Source organism: Ranitomeya variabilis, chromosome 4 (genome assembly GCF_051348905.1).
Source record: "Ranitomeya variabilis isolate aRanVar5 chromosome 4, aRanVar5.hap1, whole genome shotgun sequence".
Lineage (NCBI taxonomy): Eukaryota > Metazoa > Chordata > Amphibia > Anura > Dendrobatidae > Ranitomeya > Ranitomeya variabilis.
In genome coordinates, this window is record NC_135235.1 from 672,315,280 (window position 1) to 672,338,497 (window position 23,218).

General features: G+C 43.4%; 1 protein-coding gene across 1 annotated transcript; it reads left to right on the plus strand.

Moving 5' to 3' along the window:
* Positions 1–316: 316 nt before the first annotated feature.
* On the plus strand, positions 317–21,325 carry LOC143766299 (gastrula zinc finger protein XlCGF66.1-like). The gene is made up of 7 exons (XM_077253868.1): positions 317–374; positions 4,047–4,186; positions 4,316–4,495; positions 4,577–4,700; positions 4,784–4,881; positions 5,074–5,164; positions 18,038–21,325. The coding sequence occupies exons 2-7, from the start codon at positions 4,109–4,111 to the stop codon at positions 18,985–18,987; spliced, it is 1,521 nt and encodes a 506-aa protein (XP_077109983.1). The 5' UTR covers positions 317–374; positions 4,047–4,108; the 3' UTR covers positions 18,988–21,325.
* The last annotated feature ends 1,893 nt before the right edge of the window (positions 21,326–23,218 follow it).

Below are 23,218 nucleotides of genomic sequence, written 5' to 3' on the forward strand. Positions count from 1 at the left end.
CAGCTCTGCTCCGTACACACACGGCTCCGCTCCATACACCTCGTACACACACGGCTCCGCTCCGTACACCTCGTACACACACAGCTCCGCTCCGTACACCTCGTACACACACAGCTCCGCTCCGTACACCTCGTACACACACGGCTCCGCTCCGTACGCCTCGTACACACACGGGTCTACTACATCCACCCTATAAACCCCTCCTGACCCCACACATAAACTTCCCCTCATCCAGCACCATGACAACCAGCACAGCAGAGTCCTGCATACACTGAGGCCCCTGATCATGTGACCCCTGACTCCTCCCCTCCTGTGACCTCATCACAGGTCCTGTGCGCACAGAGCAGCCATATATGTGGTGGGCGGCTCTGAAGGTATGTGTAGAATGCCATTTACTTTGGGGGGGGGGAATCCTTATGATTAACCCCTTCATGTGTGAGTTATTTAGCTTTTAAGAGTATTTAAAGATTTGTATTTTTTATTTCTTTTCATTCCTAAATTATATCTATAATGTGGACACATTTTATATTTTTGGGTAACTTTCACTATTTTGCTGCCTTCATATAGATGGTACAGTGCCACATTACCAGGTGCACAGTCCTGTCTCTGTGACTGCAGCAGGGTGGTCACTGTATGACCCTTATATCAGAGGGACCCCTATAGTCACACTTGTTTCCGGGGTCTAATCCTCTGATTTCCCTACATGCTCTCGCTCTGCTGCAGTCTACAGATGAGAGGATCGGTTCGCTGGACCCTGGCGCAGAGACCGTTGGATTTCAGATCCCGCTGCTTCTGGTAGAAACAGGAAAACAATGGATCCTATTTCCAGTTTTCGAAACGAAAAACTAGGGAAGTTTTTGTGGTTTCGTATTTGACTCCTCTAGTTTCAGGAGCCATCATTCTATTACTTTTTCCGTCCACAGAGCCTTATGAGGGCTTGTATATTGAGAGATGAGTTCTAGTTTTGATTGACTCCATTCATCTTACCATAAAATGTACTGAGAAAAAGGAAAAAATTCAAAATGTTTTTTTTTTCATATGTGAGTCGTATTTTGGGAAAATTATAACGTTCATTATGTCTTGGAACAAGATTAGCTATTCCACTCTATATCCCCTAAGCGACCGATCCGATTTTCACCTTCCTGACCAGGCCAAATTTTTTTTAATCTGACCACTGTCACTTTATGAAGTAATAACTCTAGAACACTGTTTTTTTCGTGACACATTGTACTTTATGTTACTGGTAAAATTTATTTGATATGACTTGCGTTTATTTTTGAAAAATATTTGGTAATTTTAAACCTTTTCATTTTTATGCCCTTAAATCAGAGAGTCATGTCGTACAAAATAGTTAATAAGTAACATTTCCCACATGTCTACTTTACATCAGCCCAATTTTTGAAACATAATTTTTTTTTTGGAAGTTATAAGGGTTAAAGGTTGACCAGTAATTTCTCATTTTTCCAACAAAATTTACAAAACCATTTTTTTTAGGCACCACCTCACATTTGAAGTCACTTTGAGGGGCCTACATGAAGGAAAATTCCCCAAATTTACACCATTCAAAAATTTGCACCCCTCAAAGTGCTCAAAACCACATTCAAGAAGTTTATTAACCCTTCAGGTACTTCACAGGAACTAAAGCAACGTGGAAGGAACAAATGAATATTTAATTTTTTTTCACAAAAAATCTACTTTAGACCCAAACTTTTTAATTTTTACATGGGTAATAGGTGAAAATGGACCACAAAATTCGTTGTGCAATTTCTCCTGAGTACTCAGATACCTTATTTGTGGGGGAAATCTAATCTTAATTTATTTTACAAAAATTTTCCTTTAGTCACAAATTTTTTATTTTCACAAGGGTAACAGGAAAAAGTGGACCATCAAATGTGTTGTGAAATTTCTACTGAGTACGCCGATACCACATACATGGGGGAGAAGTATTGTTTTGGCGCACATCATGCCTTGGAAGGGAAGTAGCACTGATTGACTTTTTGAACTCAAAAATGGTGTGATGATGATCAGGCCCATGATGTGCCTGAACAGTAGAACCCCCCCACAAGTGACCCCATTTTAGAAACTAGACCCCTCAAGGAACTTATCTAGATGCGTGATGGGCACCATGATCTCCCAGGTGTTTTACAGAAAATTTTTAAAAAAACAAAAAATGTAATTTGCATTTTTTTTTTTTTTTTTTACAAGGGAAACAGGAGAAAACGGACCCTAACTTTTATTGTGCAATTTCTCCTGAGTACACCGATATCCCATATCTGGGGGAAAAGTACTGTTTGGGCGCATGGCTTGGAGTGACGTTTTATAACACAGACTTTTATGGAATGATCTGCGTGCGCCATGTGGCGTTTGTAGAGCCCCTGATGTGCCTAAGCAGTGAGAAAAAAATACAAGTTACCTCATTTTGGAAACTACACCCCTCATTCATTTTATTCATGGGTACAGTGAGTATTTTAAACCCACAAGTACTACTCAGAATTTGATAAAATTAGGTTGTCATATTGAAAATGTAAATTTTTTCACAAAAATGTTGCTTTAGCCTCAAATTTGTAATTTTCACAATGGATGATAGGAGAAAACAGACCTCGTAATTTGTTACGCAACTTCTTCCACACTTGATGATACCCTATAAGTGGTCAAAAATTTCTGTTTGTCCCCATGACAGGACTAGGAAAGGAAAGAGTGCTATTTGTCTGGAAAAGATTGTGAACGCCATGTCGCATTTGGAGACCCTCTGACATGCGAAAACAGCAGAAATCCTGGCCCCATTTAGGAAACTAGACCTCTCAAGGAATTCATCTAGGGGTGTACTGAGCATTTTTAACCTACAGTTGATTTGCAAAACTTGATAACATTTAGATGTGAGAACAAAAAATTTAACTTTTTTCCACTAAAATACTGTTTTACCGCCAAATTTATAATTTACACAATGAGTAATGGGAGAAATTGCATCCCACAATTTGTTAACCAATTTCTCCCAAATGTGGTGGTACCCATATGTGTTTGTACACTACTGTGTGAGCTCATTGCGGAGATCACATGGATATGAGCGCAACTTTGATTTTAGAATGCAGATTTTGTTTGAATGGATTGTGGGCTTTATTAGCTGAGCCCTTGAGGTGCAAGAACAGCAGAAATCCACCCAGGTGATCCCATACTGAAAATTTCACTGCCTAGGGAATTCATCTAAGGGTGTAGTGAGTATTTTGAACACATAGGTGCCTCACAAAATTTTATAACATTGAGACGTGGAAATATGAAATTTTTGTGGTATAAATGTAATTTTTGTATTTGCTACATATTTGTCAGGTACACAAGGGTTAAAAGGTGAAACTGGACCCCATAATTTATAGCGCAATTTCTCATGGGGCGGTGATGCCCCATAGGTCACCAGAATTTACTGTTAGGCCACATGTCAGGGCTGAGAAGGAAGGAGCGCTATTTGGCTTTTAGAGCACAGATTTTGCTAGAATAGTTTGCAGGCGACATTTGCGGAGCCCCATAGGTTCCAGAACAGCAGAAAAAAAAACCAAAGTGACCCCCTTGTAGAATCTGCGCCTCTACCATGGTAACAATCGGGATCCACAATTCTCATCACGGGGTCCGATTGTTACAGAGCGGGTTTTGTAAACCCCTTTCAACCCATTAAATGCCACTGTTGCAATTGACAGCAGTATTTAATGGGTAATCGGCCCCGATTGTCCGCAAACCCGGCCAGGGCCGATGCTGCAGTGTGTCAGCTATTATGTCCAGCTGACACCCGCCGGAATTGCGGCCACGAGGCAGCACTATTTTATTCCTCACCATCGTTAAAAAGCGACGCTGAGGAATAAGGCCTCTCAATGACTGCCCTTAAAAGGCATATCGGCGATCATTAAGGGGTTATTTGGTATTTACTCTTTATAACGCAAGTTTGGCATTTAAATAGCACATTTCATGGAGAAAAAGTTTGTTTTTTTCTGCTGCACAGGTGATATCTTACCTCCCTTATCTCCAATAATTTTGCATTAGCTCATTTTCTTTCCATTCAGGTTCCTACAATATCTGATCCTCTCAGATCTTCTATATAAGAGAATTTTCTGGTCCATCAAGGATGGATAGGGACAGGGACAAGATGGCGGAGAGGATATTACACCTCACCCTAGAGATCCTCTTCCGGCTTACTGGAGAGGTGAGAGATTGTGATGATGTCACATTACATCATTCTTATCTATGGGAATAACAGATGGACAGAACTGGAGAGGTGAGGACTCTGGAAATGTCTGTAGTGAGATTTATTAATGTGTCTCTGCAAAACCAGGATTACACAGTAGTGAAGAAGACCTCTGGTGAGCACTGTCAGGACCCTGAGTCTGAGGCATGGGAAAGACCCCTGAGCCCAATCACAGGGCCTCCACCTCATCTCCTAATACATGAGGACATCAATGACCGGAAGATCCTAGAACTCGTCTGCAAGATGATTGAGCTGCTGACAGGAGAGGTGACACTGCTGGGAATGCTGGGACATTATATAGTAAAGCTATGAAGGGATCAGGGATGACTGTATCATTGTATGTGTCAGGTTCCTATAAGGTGTCAGGATGTCACCGTCTATTTCTCCATGGAGGAGTGGGAGTATTTAGAAGGACACAAAGATGTGTACAAGGACGTCATGATGGAGGTTCCCCAAACCCGCACATCATTAGGTACCAGACAGGACCAAATACACACGGCCTATAATTATCTGTATGTAAATAATGAATTCAGTCCCTGTATGTGTTTCCTGCAGTTCTATCCAGTAAGAGGACAACACCAGAGAGATGTCCCCGTCCTCTTCTTCCACAGGACTGTAAACAAGAAGACCCCAATGTTCCTCAGGATCATCAGGTAGATGGAGAGAAGGTGTCATGAGATCTCCCCTATGATGTGTAGACGGCTGTAAAGATCTCAGTCTTGTTTTATCCACCGGTATTATATGTTTTATACTTGTGTAATGAGAACGGTGGAGATGGCAGGATTAGAGCTGATCATAGATGTGACTTCTCCATCTGTCTGTGACTTTTACAATTTTTGTTTCAGGGTGAAGATCTGAACCACATTAATACTACAGAGACATATGTGAGAGGTGATGACCGGTGTAAAGAGGAGATTCCTACATATGACTACCCAGGTGAGTAGAAACCACTAAATGCAGAGAACTCACAGATTCTTCTCATTCACTTTGTGGCATGTCAGTTCTATTTACTGTATTTTTTCTTTTCACCCATGACAGCACATGAGAGAGGTTTCACCCATAAGGACAGGAAACCTACAAGATACTGTCAAAATGTTGAGCCTCTCCAATGTTTCAGTGGTTTCCTGTACCTAGGCTAGTTTCACACTAGCGTTCGGCAGGGCTGCGGATGGCAGCCTTCTTCTCCTGTTAAGCCCCGCCGACTGCCGCACGTCTTCCTACAGCTCCGCCTACATGCATCCTGCATAGCCTATCTTTTATATTGGGTACGCAGGCCATGTGGATGTATGCGGATGCCTCCGCATGCGTCGTTTTGACTCTGGGCTGACCTGCGTCAACCGCAACATGTTGCATTTTGTTGTGGTCGGCGCAGCGCCAAAACGACGCATGCGGAAGCATCTGCATACATCCGCATGGCCTGCGTACCCAATGTTAAAGATAGGGGACGCATGCAGACATAGGTGGAGCTGAAGGAAGAGGTGCGGAAGTGGGTGGGGCGTATAAGTCACTGTGTCAGTTTTACATTTCTAAAATCTTCACCCCACTCTCCCTCATTTACGCAGGAAGCTGAGGTTAAAAACTTTTTTTTTTTTTTTTTTTTACCCTGATGGGGAAATGGTTATGTCTCCTCCTCCTCATCATCATCCACATATGAGGGTGAAGTAAGGCTACGTTCACATTTGCGTTGCGTCGGGCGCAGCCGCGGCGACGCATGCGTCATGCGTCCCTATATTTAACATGGTGGGCGCATGGACATGCGTTGTCTAGCGTTTTGTGACGCATGCGTCATTTTTGGCGCAACTGTCAGGGCGCAGACAATGCTGTATGATGCATTTTTTGGGCGTAAAAAAAATTAACGCATGCATCACAAAACGCTGCGTTATGCATGCGTTGTGCATGCGTTGTGCGTTGCATCGCCGACGTTGCGCACAACAACGCAAATGTGAACGTAGCCTATCATGGCCTTTGTTTTATGGTTTGACTTTACAAACTGATTAAAGCGGTAAGTCCACTATAGATATACAGTTAAGTAAAATGTCCAGGTCCATTCAGAATATAAGGTGAGGAACAAACCTCAGGATAGACAATGAGGAGAGCAAAACCAACTGTATTCAGAGGGGCTGGCTGACTGTTATGTATGGGAGACTTATATGACTCGACCCTAACATAATGAGAAGGGTCTGCATGTCTCAGCTATTCTAGGGTATGGGCCCCTTTCCTCAGTTCCACACTTTGCTCTCTCTCTCCTTAAGGAAATATCCCTTCGAAAAAGGTGCATCAACTATCAGGGCAGGTGGCAAAAAAATTTTTTTTTATATAGCTGTGTACAAATGATCATCATTGCCTTTCGATGAATTCAGAATGTTTTAAGACCCACTAGATAGAAGAGTGGATAGTCTCCTGAGAAGAACCTGGTTATCTTCTGCAGTTATTTGAGCTTTAAGGTTCAAAGCAGATAGCTTAGTATAAAAAATAGAAAAAAAATTGAGGCTTAGCCTCTGCCAGCTCACCGATACCACAGGTGCGCAGAACTCGTCCTGACGCGACTTGTAGTGGATCCAATATGCAGAGTAAAGTAATAGTTCCAGTTCCTTTAAAAATCACAGCTGTGATAAAGATCTTAGTTGATCGAAACGCATTGCTTATACCTGTTCTGTCCGCTGCATATGCATCTACTATGTACAAGGATTCTTTGACGACAATGAAGTTTTAACTTGGGAAATAAAGACTTATAATTTTTAAAGGAGATAGCTTAGTGGCTAGGTCTTTGGTGATACGGTTGGATCATCTTGAAGCTCGACTAAGTAACATAACCTCGATGTGTCTCTCTATCCTCAGAATCAATATGGTGACTGTGACTATATGTCAGGTGGTTTGAAACACTAAGTTCATTAAGGAGGGTTGTGCCTGTTCAGAAAAATGCAGGTAAACTTCCCTGAACTGTTCAGTAAAGGTATAGCACTTACAAGTAGCTAGAATGGGGCACAGTGAGCAACAAAGTAAAACTCAGTCTTTTTAAGAAGGGGGGAAGTATTCTATCCTCTGTCCCTATGATGCAGAGAGCAGCGGTATTTTTAGCTGATGTCTCAGCAGACAATGTCTTTATAGTGACTTGGTCATCAGCACTATCGAATGTGGCACAGCTTGCTCTGTAGTTAAAGAGCTGGGCAGGGGACATACAGTATAAATCAAAACTATGTTCCATACCTTGCCAAAGGGGAATACAGTGTGTGGCGGGGAAACAGTGCAACTGAGTTTAGCTGTGTCACATTACAAATCCTCCTATCAGCTTTTTTCTTCTCCTAACCCTTTCGCTTCTGCTATACTACACCATCCCCCACACTGCCACAAACGTATGATTACATTGTGCACAGAGAAAACTGTTCTAAGCTACATTGGGGCTTGTGTTCTTTCCTTAAGTGTTGCTTCCTGCTTATGATTGGTCAGCATCTTACAGGTAGAAGAAGTACACACTCCCAGGACAAACTGTCTTGTAGATCACACTTACACAAAGTTAACGCATTGAGAGCCAAATATTTTGATTGCTAATGTCACAGCCACAGACAGTAAAAATACAACATAAACAAGTTAAAAAAATAAAGTTTTATTCCGCTCTGCAGCCAATATTACATCCTGTGTCCAGATCAACATGAAAAATTTGGTAAAAGGTCCTCTTTAGGCACTACCCATAAGACTGGATTTTTCTTTGGATCTATCCTTTAGGTATAAAATCACATAATCACATAAGCAGTATTCCCCACCTATTGAGGTGTGTTTCACTTCAATCCTCTTTTGGGTTCCTTAATCCCTTTCGATTTTGGTTGGATCAGTGTCTAAATAATGATGATGATAATAATATTGAATGGCTCCTTCTTTAATACTCTGTCCACGACTGTAGGAGGAAATGGGGAGGTATTTTTTTATTTTGCTTTAGACTTTCTGTTCAGTGAGAAGGTTTGTCATGGTTTTTTTTAATGCTGCCGAATTTGTTGTTTAATTCATCATAATATTTATTTAAATCATGCAGGTGATTGTAAACATAATTTTTATTAAAATTATTGCTGAGCCACTGTCTTTAAAGTCATGGTTTCTTCGTATATGACAATACTAACTGTCATGCTCCTGCAGTGCAGTACAGCGCAACCTCCACCAGGGGGAGAGGGAAGTGAGACTGCACACACAGAGCAGCAGAACAGATGCCACCAAGTGGCAAGAGAGTGGTCAGACAAACCGAGTCAGAAGCACGAGATAGCATGACAGTATAAAGGGATTAGACAGAACGGATAGTCAGGATGTACCAAGAGATCAGTAAACTAGAACCGGCAATATACAGTATAATAGGGACAAACAGTAACGGAGTCAATAGCCAAGCCAGGAGGTCAGAACCGGAGAATCAAGCAGATAAACAGACAAACAGAGGAACGCTGGGAAAAGGGAAGACAGAGGGAGTTAATAGACACAGGACAAGTCAGGGTTCACAGCAGGACAAATCAAGAACTACCAGCACGATCAGGTTCACACGCCGGAGGCAGAACTATAGCTGACACTGCCAGCAAGATTCATGGGAGCTAAATAGCAAACCTAAACCCAAAATGAGGCAGAGCAAAGTTAACCCTTGACATGATCCTCCCGGAAAAAGGGCAGACAGGAATAAACCCTGGAATGGATCATGACAGTACCCTCCTCTCAAGGGGGCCACCGGACCCCCAGGTTTCCTGGGATAACGTACGTGAAATGCCCGGACTAATCGATCAGCATGAACAGATAACCCCTCCAATGGACCAAATACTGAAGTGAACTATGGACCATGTGAGAATCCACAATCTGTTCCACTTCTTACTCGGTCTGACCATCCACAGAGACAGGAGGCGTAGGGGATGGAGGCCCAGCAAAGGATGTTACAAATTACTTAAGAAGGGACTTATGGAACACATTGGGGATCCGAAGCGACGGAGGAAGCTGTAAGCGAAAGGCAACTGGATTGACCACCTCAATGATCTCGTAAGGACCAATAAACCTGGGACCTAGCTTAGCAGAAGGAACCTTAAGACAAATGTTCCTGGTAGACAACCACACTTTATCTCCTACCAGGAATCTAGGTCCCACAGACCGTCACCTATCCGCAAAAAGTTTATGTTTGCCCTAAGCATCCTCAATGTTCTTCTGGACCTCCCTCCACACCTCCCCTATTCGTTGCACTGCTGTATCAGCCTCTGGCCATCCTGAATCCAGCCTAGAAAATTCACCAAAATGGGGGTGAAAACCATAGTTACAGGAGAATGGGGAGGTGCCCGTGGACTGGTTAATCTGATTGTTAAATGCAAACTCAGCCACGGGCAAGGAAGAACACCAATCATCCTGCTGAGACATAGCAAGACACCTGTTCAAGAGACTGATTGGTCCTCTCCGTCTGACCGTTGGTCTCAGGATGGTAAGCAGAGAAGGTCAAACAAATACCCAATCTTTTACAAAATGCCCTCCAAAAGTCCACAAATTGTACCCCTCTATCAGAAACCACATTCAAAGGCACACCATGCAGCCGTACAACGTGCTCAACAAAAAGCTTAGATAATGTCTCAGCATTAGGCATCCTGCCAGAGGTACAAAATGCGCCTGTTTACTGAATCTGTCAACCACTACTCAGATTACAGTTTTGCCATTAGAAGGAGGGAGATCAGTGAAAAAATCCATGGACAAATGAGTCCATGGTCTATCCGGAATTGGCAATGGCACCAATTCCCCGGCCGGCCGGTTATGGGAGCTTTTAGCATGGGCACAGGTATCACAAGCAGACACAAACACAGTGATATCAGAGGTCATGGAGGACCACCAAAATAGCCTACAAATGGCTTTCCGGGTGGCTGAGATCCCCGGGTGTCCACTGAGAGCAGAATCGTAGAACTCCCAGAGAACCCTTAATCGGTACTGAACTGGGACAAAAAGCTTATTGTCAGGCAAAGAGGTAGGAGCAAGAGACTGAGCCTTCCGAATCTCCTGCTCCAATTCAGTGGATACCCCCGCAACAACCACCCCGTGCTGAAAAATGGGGGAAGGAGGTACGGGGGATGATATCGGATCAAAACTGCGAGATAAGGCATCAGCCTTGACATTCTTGGAATCAGGCCGAAAAGTGATTGAAAAATGAAAATGAGAGAAAAAAGCGACCACCCAGCCTGTCTAGGAGTTAACCATTTGGTGATTCAATATAAGACAAGTTGTTGCGGTCAGTAATCACCGTGATCCGATGAACCGTGCCCTCCATTCCTCAAAAGCCAATTTTATGTCCAATAACTCCCGGTTCCCAACATCATAGTTCCTCTCAGCAGAAGAAAACTTCCAGTAGAAAAAGGCACATGGTCTTAAGTTGGTCAAAGTAACGGATCCCTGAGACAACACCGCCCCTACTCCCACCTCTGATGCGTCCACCTCTACAATGAATGATTCAGTTGGATCGGGCTGAACTAATACAGGAGCAGACATAAAGCACTTTTTAAATGTAATAAATGCTTCAACTGCCAAGGATGACCAAACTTTGAGATCAGCCCCCTTGCGAGTGAGATCATTGAGTGGCTTGACTACCTGAGAAAACCCCTTGATGAATTTCCGGTAATAATTGGCAAAACCCAGAAAATGCTGCATGCCCTTAAGGTATTTGGGTTGCACCCAATCAACAATGGCCTGTACCTTTCCGGGATCCATCTGAAACCCATTCGCAGAAAGGATGATCCCCAGAAAAGAAAGCTCCTGGACACAAAACAAACATTTCTCGGGTTTAGCGAACAGAGAATGTCCCTGTAACCTGTGAAGAACAGCATGTAAATGATCAATGTGGGATTCCTTGTCAGGTGATAAAACAAGAATATCATCCAGGTATACAACCATAAAGCGCCTGATAAAATCAGAAAAAACGTCATGAAGTTCTGAAACACTGCGGGCGCGTTCGTGAGACCAAGGGGCATGACCAAATTTTCAAACAGACCCTCGGAGGTGAGAAATGCCGTTTTCCACTCATCCTCTTCCTGAATGCGGATAAGGTTATATGCTCCCCTAAGATCAAGTTTGCAAAACCACTTAGCCCCAGACAATTGGTTATAGAGATCAGGAATGAGTGGGAGAGGGCAGGTATTTCTTACCATAGTTTTATTTAGTTCCCGGAAATCGAGGCATGGGCGTAAACCACCATCTTTTTTCTTGACAAAAAAAAAATCCCGAGGCCACAGGTGAGACAGAGGGACAGATGTGACCTTTTGCGTAGACTATCAGAGATATAGTTTTTCATAGCAGTACGTTCTGGGCCAGGAAGATTGTACAAACGGGCTTTGGGCAATTTACAACCCGGAATAAAATTGAGGGTACAATCATAAGGACGATGGGGTTGTAAGACCTCAGCCTCTTTTTCAGAGAACACGTCCTCAAAGTACTTTAGGTACTCCGGAATACCCTCCGGACTAATGGCGGACACAAACACAGCAGAAAGACAACCATTTGAACAATTAGGACCCCATTTAACAATATCACGAGATCCCCAGTCTATAACAGGATTATGCCTCTGCAACCAGGGGAACCCCAACACCAGTCCCGCAGGAAGATTACTCATAATATAACATGAAATTTGTTCCTAGTGCAAGGAATCCACCTTGAGGAGGAACTCCTCAGAGACAAATTTAAGGATATTTTGAGCCAATGGTGTCTTATCAATGGCAACGATATGGATGGGAGTCTCTAGCTTAACTGTCCCTAACTTTAACTTGGACACCAGACTATAGTCAATGAAGTTCATGGAAGATCCACAGTCCACAAACGCTGAAGTGGATACAAAACCACCTCCATAACACAGTTCCACCTCTAACAAAACATTTGGAAATGACGAAAATGGTACCTGAGAGTCTGGATGACCTCCTAGACCATCACCCAGACTTGGCAGCTTGTTACTCGATGGACAAGAGGGGTAGTCCTTCTTCCAATGTCCTGGATCTCCACAATAAAAACATAATTTCCCATCACGTCGCCGCTTCCTCTCCTTGAAATTGATGGCACCAACTTCCATAGTCTCCTTGAATGACATCACCTCAGACTTGGCAGGCAAAACAGGAATCTCACGCTGGATAATTCTTCTCTCCCGTAACCTCCGGTCCATGCGAATGGCCTGGTTCATGGCCTCCACCAGGGAACTGGGTGGCGTATGAAGGGCCAGTGCATCCTTGAGATGATCAGAAAGTCCTCTCTCAAACAGGCATCTCAGAGCAGATTCACCCCAAGATACCTCAACAGACCACGCCTAAACTCAGAACAATACTGTTCAGCAGTGAGTTCATTCTGGGAGAGGCTCATGATCTTGTCCTCTGCAACCCTGACCCGGTCTGGTTCATCATAAATCAGTCCCAAAGCCTCAAAGAATCTGTCCGCAGACACACGTTCAGGGGCAGAAGCAGGTAAAAAGAAAGCCCATGACTGAGGTCCCTCCCACAGTAAGGAAATGATTATCCCCACCCGCTGACTCTCATCTCCAGAAGATCGGGGTCTAAGAGAAAAAAAAAGCTTGCAGCTCTCCTTAAAAGTATGAAATCTCTCCCTCTCCCCAGAGAAGGTAGCTGGGAGCTTGACTGTAGGTTCAGGAGAGTGCAAGGAGACATCAACAGTGTCAGAGTGCTTACGGTCAGTCTGCAACGATTTAACTGTGTCAGAAAGCTCCCTTTGCAGGTGGTTATGAGACGATCACAAGGCCCTCTGTTCCACAAACAGGTCTTGTATCATAACTGTCAAACTGTCCATTTGATCCACCAAGGTATGGAGCGGATCCATAGCAAACAGAGCAGAGGAAAACAAATGCACAAATCCCTTTAAATGTATGGGTCAGCTATAATGTCATGCTGCTGCAGTGCAGTACAGCGCAAACTCCACCAGGGGGAGCTTGAGAGGGAAGTGAGACTGCACACACAGAGCAGAACAACAGATTCCACCAAGTGGCGAGAGAGTGGTCAGAAAAACCGAGTCAAAAGAATGAGACAGTATAAAAGGATTAGACAGAACGGATAGTCAGGATGTAGCAAGAGATCAGTAAACCCGAACGTGCAATATACGGTACAATAGGGACAAACAGTAACAGAGTCAATAGCCAAGCCAGGAGGTCAGAACCGGAGAATCAAGCAGATAAACAGGGGAATGCTGGGAAAAGGGCAGACAGAGGGAGTTAACAGACACAGGACAAGTCAGGGTTCACAGCAGGACAAATCAAGAGCTACCAGGGTCAGATTCAGAGGCGTAGCTAGGGTTTTGGTTCAGGGGGGCGAAACCTCTGAGTGGGCCCCTAACCAGGTAACCTTGATTACAACTCGGTGACGCGCCCTAATACTGGAGGAGAACCTCAGCAGATAACTGTGCTGTTACTCAGAAAAACTTCATGGAATACATACCAGTCACTAACAGAGTAATAATAATATTATTCCCAATAAGAATTTATTCACTTATATATAGAGTGAAATATAGAGACTGGATAAGACCATCATGGACAAAACTGCATACTCACCGAGAACAGCCCACTAAAAAAACGCAGTCATATGTCCAAGTATATAAATTACAAAAAAGTCTTTATTAAACATAACAGGTATAAAAACAGCAAATGGGGATATCCCCCATATATAACCCTCAGCACATAAGCATAAGACGGAGGCGGATACCAGTATACATATCAGATAACAAATAACCGTATGTAAAACCAGAGACCATATAAAGTGCACATCATTATATAGATATCATAATTTACCATTTAGTCAACCTGATCATAACATCATATATGGTAAAGATATAGAAGATATACATACCAAAGCCAATATATACCAGTGTTTAGATACCGCGCATCCGTCTAACCCTTACTTGTTACTGAAGATAATCTCTATATAAAGACCAATATGGATATTATTGCCATATGGTCAGTAGTAGATACTAGCCCTACAGAACATCGATCACAGCACAGCTACAGATAATGTCTTACCGCTGACGTTCTTTCTGATGGAATCGTTCATTTTTCCTGTCTTTTCCATCTGGCCCAGACCGACATGACAACTTCTTCCAGCTACAACTCGTCTGCAGAGAATACAACAAAGACACGTTTCACTTCTCATGTTCCAGCCCCCATCACCATTTATTCCCAACCTGCACAATATCCTATCCTCCTATCTTATCCTACTGATACCCCAATGCTGAGCCGCTGCTGCCGTATGTGTCCCTATTACTGCCCCTGATACCCTAATACTTAGCCGCTGCTGTCATATGTGTCCCTATTACTGCACCTGATACCCCATTACTGAGCCGCTGGTGCCGTATGTGTCCTTATTGCTGCACCTGATACCTCAATACTGAGCCGCTGCTGCCGTATGTGTCTTTATTACTGCACCTGATACCCCAATACTGAGCCGCTGCTGCCGTATGTGTCCCTATTACTGCACCTGATACCCCAATACTGAGCCGCTGCTGCCTTATATGTCCCTATTACTGCCCCTGATACCCCAATACTGAGCTGCTGCTGCCGTATGTGTCCCTATTACTGCACCTGATACCCCAATACTGAGCCGCTGCTGCCATTTGTGTCCCTATTACTGCATCTGATACCCCAATACTGAGCCGCTGCTGCCTTATATGTCCCTATTACTGCCCCTGATACCCCAAATACTGAGCTGCTGCTGCCGTATGTACCCCTATTACTGCACCTGATACCCCAATACTGAGCCGCTGCTGCCATATGTGTCCCTATTACTGCACCTGATACCCCAATACTGAGCTGCTGCTGCCATTTGTGTCCCTATTACTGCACCTGATACCCCAATACTGAGCCGCTGCTGCCATTTGTGTCCCTATTACTGCACCTGATACCCCAATACTGAGCCGCTGCTGCCTTATATGTCCCTATTACTGCCCCTGATACCCCAATACTGAGCTGCTGCTGCCGTATGTGCCCCTATTACTGCACCTGATACCCCAATACTGAGCCGCTGCTGCCATATGTGTCCCTATTACTGCACCTGATACCCCAATACTGAGCTGCTGCTGCCATATGTGTCCCTATTACTGCCCCTGATACCCTAATACTTAGCCGCTGCTGTCATATGTGTCCCTATTACTGCACCTGATACCCCATTACTGAGCCGCTGGTGCCGTATGTGTCCCTATTGCTGCACCTGATACCTCAATACTGAGCCGCTGCTGCCGTACGTGTCCCTATTACTGCCCCTGATACCCCAATACTGAGCTGCTGCTGCCGTATGTGCCCCTATTACTGCACCTGATACCCCAATACTGAGCCGCTGCTGCCATATGTGTCCCTATTACTGCACCTGATACCCCAATACTGAGCCGCTGCTGCCATTTGTGTCCCTATTACTGCACCTGATACCCCAATACTGAGCCGCTGCTGCCGTATGTGACCCTATTACTGCACCTGCTGTGTGGTTCTCTGTGCCCTCTAAATTCTAAAACAACTCTATACGATATAGTAATGCCAGGTGCAAGTGACCTAGAAAACAGTGCCCATATTTTACCCCTAGAAAGTAATAATGCCCTGTTTGCCCCTTTGATAGCTACAGTAACCTGAGTTCCCCTATAACAATAAGTGCCCACTTAACATTTAATAAAGTTCCGAGTCTCCCCCTGTTCAGCTCCCCTATACACAGTATGATGCTCTCTTATACACAGTATAATGCCCCCTCACTGTAAAGTACCACCCACACAGTATACTGACTCCTTAGTAGCCCCCAAACTATTTGATGGCTCCAACAATGTATAATGACCCCCACACTGTAATATCCACGCTGTATGATGGCCCCCTAGATAGTCTCCATATACAGTAGCATAATGCACCAAATAGTCCACAATATAGTATAATGCACTCCCCATAGGCAGACTCTGTAGCATACGGCAGCCCCCATAGTCAGACACTGTAATAAGAGCACCCCCATAGTCAGACTCTGTAATAAGGCAGCCCCCATAGTTAGACCCTGTAATAAGGCAGCACCCCTATAGGCAGACCCTGTAATAAGGTGGCAGACCCTGTAATAAGGCAGCACCCCCCCCTAGTCAGACCCTGTAATAAGGCAGCCCCCTTAGTCAGACCCTGTAATAAGGCAGCACCCCCATAGTCAGACCCTGTAATAAGGCAGCCCCCATAGTCAGACACTGTAATAAGACAGCACCCCCATAGTCAGACACTGTAATAAGACAGCACCCCCATAGTCAGACTCTGTAATAAGGCAGCCCCCATAGTTAGACCCTGTAATAAGGCAGCACCCCTATAGGCAGACCCTGTAATAAGGTGGCAGACCCTGTAATAAGGCAGCACCCCCCTAGTCAGACCCTGTAATAAGGCAGTCCCCTTAGTCAGACCCTGTAATAAGGCAGCACCCCCATAGTCAGACCTTGTAATAAGGCAGCCCCCATAGTCAGACACTGTAATAAGACAGCACCCCCATAGTCAGACTCTGTAATAAGGCAGCCCCCATAGTTAGACCCTGTAATAAGGCAGCACCCCTATAGGCAGACCCTGTAATAAGGTGGCAGACCCTGTAATAAGGCAGCACCCCCCTAGTCAGACCCTGTAATAAGGCAGCCCCCTTAGTCAGACCCTGTTATAAGGCAGCACCCCCATAGTCAGACCCTGTAATAAGGCAGCCCCCATAGTCAGACCCTTTAATAAGGCAGCACCCCTATAGCCAGACTCTGTAGTATAAGGCAGCACCCCCATAGGCAGACCCTGTAATAAGGTAGCACCCCCATAGTCAGACCCTGTAATAAGGCAGCACCCCCATAGGCAGACCCTGTAATAAGGCAGCACCCCTATAGGCAGACCCTGTAATAAGGCAGCCCCCATAATCAGACCCTGTAATGAGGCAACACCCCTATAGTCAGACCCTGTAATAAGGCAGCCCCCACAGTCAGACCCTGTAATAAGGCAGCCCACCATAGGCAGACCCTGTAATAAGGCAGCAGCACCCATTAAAAAATAAATAAATACTCACCTCTCTTCGTCCTGGTTCCTGCGCTGCTCCCACTGATATCCTGACAGTGGGCGCCGGGCAGTGACGCCGACACTGACAGGGGGATGATGGGAGAAGGAGCGCAGCACTCCTTCTCCCATCAATGCGATCAGCTGTATTGGCTAAATGCCGGTACAGCTGATCTTCCGATGACGGCGGGGGGGGCCACTGCTGGCACCGGACCCCCCGCCTGCTCAGGGGCCCCATAGCGGTCAGGCGACAGAGCAGGGAGATCGATTCTCCCTGCTCTGCCGCAGAATGTAACTGCATCGGCGCGCTGCAACAATAGTGCAGCTCCGGGTGGGCCCTCTCAGAGCGCAGGGCCCTGGGCGACCGCCCCCTCTGCCCCGCTGGTAGCTATGCTACTGGTCAGGTTCACACACCGAAGGCAGAACTACAGCTGACACTGCCAGCAAGATTCATGGGAGCTAAATAGCAAACCTGAACCCAGAATGAGGCAGGGCAAAGTTAACCCTTGACATGATCCGCCAGGAAAAAGGGCAGACAGGATTAAACCCTGGAACTGATCATGACACTAACCTTCTCTGCTCTGTGCTTGAGTGCTGCTGTCTGAGAGGGTGTGAAACAGACACACACACATGATACTCATAACACTGACCTATAGTTGACTTTATGATTCTTTACTGAGCAATTTACTAGAAAGGGGATGGTGACCAGAAAATTTAAACTTAAAAACTTTTATGTTTGTTAAATTGTTTAAAAAAAAATATGTAAATTCAAAGTAATATTAATAAAAAATAGTAAAATTTGGTTTTATTTCAAGCAGATAACTATTCTTGGTGCCCAGAAGGACATCAAATATCTTCAGATTTCAAGGCACGTGATAATGGAATCACACATGATACTTATGAAGAGCACACCATTATCCCGTATGTAAACTCAGCCCTTCAAAACAAAGACCTATCATCTGATCCTTTTCAACTGGTCCTATCTTCTGCTTCATCACAGATTACAAAGCAAAATGAAAGAGCTCATATAGGAATTAAGCCACATTCAAGTTCAGAATGTGGGAAATGTTTCCCCCATGAATCCAATCTTGTTAAACATCAGCAAATTCACACTGTGAAGAAGCCATCTTCATGTTCTGAATGTGGGAAATGCTTCAACCATGAATCTGATCTTGTTGTACAGCAGCGAATTCACCAAGTGGAGAAGCCTTATTCATGTTCAGAATGTAGGAAATGTTTTAGTCGGAAAACAAGTCTTATTGAGCATCAAAGAAGCCACAGAGGGGAGAAGCCTTTTTCATGCCCAGAATGTGGAAAATATTTTACCAAGAAATCACATGTTGCTACACATCAACGAGTTCACACAGGAGAGAAGCCATTTTCATGCTCTGAATGTGGGAAATATTTTACCAAGAAAACATATTTAGAAACACATCAGAGAGTTCACACCGGAGAAAAGCCATTTTCATGTTCTGAATGTAGGAAATGTTTTAACCGGAAATCAGTTTTGGTTGCGCATCAGAGAAGTCACACAGGAGAGAAGCCGTATTCATGTTCAGAATGTGGAAAATATTTTGGCCACAAATCAAATCTTGCTACTCATCAAAGAATTCACACAGGAGAGAGGCCATATTCATGTTCTGAATGTGAGAAATCTTTTTCTCAAAAATCCAGTCTTGATAAACATCTGAAGAGTCACAGCGGGAAGAAGCCTTACTTTAATGTAGAACATGTTGAAAGTGCTTCAACCACAACTCGGGTCTAATTGCACATCAAAGATCTCACATTGTAAAACACAGAATGCGAGAGATTTTTTTATCTGCAAATCACTTCTTAGACATAAAACAACTTATATATATAAATTGTTGTGGAAATTCAAAAACTGAAAAGTGGGGCGTGCAATATTATTCGGCCCCTTTAACTTAACACTTTGTTGCGCCACCTTTTGCTGAGATTACAGCTGCAAGTCACTTGGGGTATGTCTATATCAGTTTTTTAAATCGAGAGACTGAAATTCTTGCTCATTCTTCCTTGGCAAACAGCTCGAGCTCAGTGAGGTTTGATGGAGATCTTTTGTGAACAGCAGTTTTCAGCTCTTTCCACAGATTCTCGATTGGATTGAGGTCTGGACTTTGACTTGGCCATTCTAACACCTGGATATGTTTATTTGTGAACCATTCCATTGTAGATTTTGCTTTATGTTTGGGATCATTAATAATATTATCATTATATTATCATTATATTATCATAATATTATCATTATCTTGTTGGAAGACAAATCTCCCTCCCAGTCTCGGGTCTTTTGCAGACTCCAACAGGTTTTCTTCCAGAATGGTCCTGTATTTGGCTCCATCCATCTTCCCATCAATTTTAACCATCTTCCCTGTCCCTGCTGAGGAAAAGCAGGCCCAAACCATGATGCTGGCACCACCATGTTTGACAGTGGGGATGGTGTGTTCAGGGCGATAAGCTTTATTGCCTTCTTGCCAAACATATCGTTTGGCATTGTTGCCAAAAAGTTCGATTTAGGTTTCATTTGACCAGAGCACCTTCTTCCACATGTTTGGTGTGTCTCTCAGGTGGCTTGTTGCAAACTTTAAATTACACTTTTAATGGATATCTTTGAGAAATGGCTTTCTTCTTGCCACTCTTCCATAAAGGCCAGATATGTGCAGTGTACGACTGATTATTGTCCTATGGACAGACTGTCTCACCTCAGCTGTAGATCTCTGCAGTTCATCCACAGTGGTCATGGGCCTCTTGGCTGCATCTCTGATCAGTCTTTTTCCTTGTTTGAGATGAAAGTTTAGAGAGACGACCGGGACTTGGTAGATTTGCAGTGGTATGATACTCCTTCCATTTCAATATGATCGCTTGCACAGTGCTCCTTGGGATGTTTAAAGTTTTGGAAATCATTTTGTATCCAAATCCGGCTTTAAACTTCTCCACAACAGTATCACGGACCTGCCTGTTGTGTTCCTTGGTCTTTATGATGCTTTCTGTGCTTCAAACAGAACCCTGAGACTATCACAGAGCAGGTGCTTTTATACAGAGACTTGATTACACACAGGTGGACTATATTTATCATCATTAGGCATTTAGGACAACATTGGATCATTCAGAGATCCACAATGAACTTCTGCACTGAAAGTAAAGGGGCCGAATAATATTGCACGCCCCACTTTTCAGTTTTTGAATTTCCACAAAAATTTTAAATAAGCAATAAATTTCGTTCAACTTCACAATTGTGTTGCACTTGTTGTTGATTCTTCACCAAAAAATTACATGTGGTATCTTTATGTTTGAAGCATGAAATGTGGGAAAAGGTTGAAAAGTTCAAGGGGGCCGAATACTTTTGCAAAGCACTGTAAATATAATTGTAATATCTATAGTGTTCTCATAGTGAAAATTGATGCAAGCCTATGATCCCCAGATGAACCTTAACTGCAACTGAGAAACATTTAACTTCCACCCCAATTTCCCCCTCCCCCGATCTGCAAACATGTAATTAACCCCTTAATGCCCGGAGGTATTTTAATTTTTGCGTTTTCGTTTTTTTGTTTCCTTCTTCCCAGAGCCATAACTTTTTTATTTTTCTGTCAGTATGGCCATGTAAGGGCTTGTTTTTGGCAGAACAATTTGTACTTTTGAACAACACCATTGGTTTTAACATATAGTGTAATGGAAAACGGGAACAAAAATCCAAGTGTGGTGAAATTGTAATAAAAAAGTTAAATTCCACAATTTTTTGTTTTGCTTTTTTGCTATGTTCACTAAATGCTAAAATTGACCTGCCATTATGATTCTCCAGGTCATTATGTGCTCATAGACACCAAACATGTCTAGCTTCTTTTTTATCTATGTGGCGACAAAAAATTCTAAATTTTGTTTAAGAAAAAGAGACTAAAATAAAATGGTGCCATTTTCCGATGCCCATAGCGTCTCCATTTTTCGTGATCTCAGGTTGGGTGAGGGCTTATTGCTTGCACACCGAGCTGATGTTTTTAATGATACCATGGTGCAGATTCGATCTTTTGATCACCCGATATTTTTTCTCGTTACGTCCTTTAGCGATCGGGTTAATTCTTTTTTTATATTGATAGATCAGGCGATTCTTTCTGAACGCGGCAATACCAAAAATGTGTATGTTTGATTTTTTTTTTTATTTTGGAAGGGGGGTCATTTGAACTTTTTTTATATTGATAGATCAGGCAATTCTTTCTGAACTCGGCAATACCAAAAATGTGTATGTTTGATTATTTTTAAAATTTTGAATGAGGGGTGATTTGAACTTTTTACTTATTAATTTTTTTTTATATTTTTAAACTTTTTTTTTTTTTTTTTTTATTTTGGCATGCTTTAATAGTCTTCATGGGAGACTAGAAGCTGCCATAACTTGATCGGCTTTTCTTACAGGCGATGATCAGATCGCCTGTATGTAGCAGAATTGCTCACTTGCTGTGAGCGCCGACCACCGGCAATTCGGCAGTGACAACCATAGACGTCTGCTGGAGACTTCTGGTTGTCATGCCAACCCATCGGCGACCCGCGGTCTTGTGACACTGGCGCTGATGGGCGGGATTTCCGGCACGCTTGGCGGAAGCGCATTTTTAAATGGCATTTAACTAGTTAACAAAACAGCTGACATGTGCCGGAAAAGATGTGGGCTGAGCACCGGAGCCCACATCAAAGGGAGGGAGTCAGACATTGGTGTACTGTTACACCCGATGTCGGAAAGAGGTGAAAAGTTGGGATCTGATCGATAACAGGAAATTCCACCCTCAACTTGCAGAAGAATGTGGAAGTCAACAAATTTATGGCCTTAGCATCACACTGACGAGAACTGGCAGACAGTAAGCTGCTTTGTTCTATTACATCCATGGGCTCTACTGATACATCCATGGCCCTCTGCATCATCTTCCAGAATAAAAAAAAGGGTGCATGTGCAGTGCGTCCTCTGAGATGTGCCAGCTGCTACCCGGCAACAATAGTAAATCCGACCCCCCTTTGTCAGCCCCTTAGTTAGATACAAATTTTAAAACTAATGGTTGTGTTGGGGTTAGAATTGTTTTTTTTTTCCAAAAGTAAAAAAAAAAAAAATGGAGATATGACAACTCGTGTTGAGCACAAGTGCTCACTACTTGAGTTTGCATCGGGTACTTGGAGTGTCTCATATTTTTTTTGTGTCTAACAGCCGTGAAACATGCAGGGCAGAGACTCGAGCATGTTACCCCGCGATATTATGTGCATACCCAAGCACCCGTTGCGAGCTGGAGTACCGAGCCTTGCACTCAACACTAATGACGATGTATTCAATATGACAACCTAATGTTATCAAATTCTGTGTCATACCTGTGGGTTCAAAATGCTCACTATACACCTGAATAAAATTGAGGCGTGTGTTTTCCAAAATCGTGCAACTTGTGGGGGGCTTCCACATCAGAGTACTCCAAACGCGACATTGCGTACCCTAATTATGCTAGCAAATTTTACATTGAAAAAGTTAAATGGTGCTCCTTCCCTTCTGAGCCCTGCTTTGCACCCACACAGTTGATTTCCCCCACAAATAAGGTATCTGCGTGCTCAGGAGAAAGTGCACAACAAATTTTCTGATCCATTTTCTCCTGTTACCCTTCTGAAAATAAAAAAGGTACATTTAAAAAGGTAAAAAAAAATACATTTTTTGTTTAAAAAAATTAAATGTTAATTTTTTCCTTCCACATTGCTTCAGTTCTTGTGAAGCACCTGAAGGATTAATACATTTCTTGAATGTAGTTTTCAGCACCTTGAGGGGTGCACTTTTTAGAATGATGTTACTTTTTGGTTCTTTCTGTCAAAAAGACCCCTCAGTCACCTCAAATGTGAGGTGGTCCTTTAAAAAAAAATGGACATGTGAATTTTGTTGGAAAAAAAGAAAAATCACTGATCAACTTTCAACCCTTCTACAAAAAAAAAATAGTTTTTTTACGGGACGGTTTGACGTTTTTATTGGTACC

Coding starts and splice junctions, on each gene's coding strand:
- LOC143766299 (XM_077253868.1), top strand. CDS start 4,109: ATGGATAGGGACAGGGACAAGATGGCGGAGAGGATATTACACCTCACC. Junction 4,882..5,073: donor ATGTTCCTCAGGATCATCAG/GTAGATGGAGAG, acceptor TTTTTGTTTCAG/GGTGAAGATCTGAACCACAT. Junction 5,165..18,037: donor TCCTACATATGACTACCCAG/GTGAGTAGAAAC, acceptor TTTTATTTCAAG/CAGATAACTATTCTTGGTGC.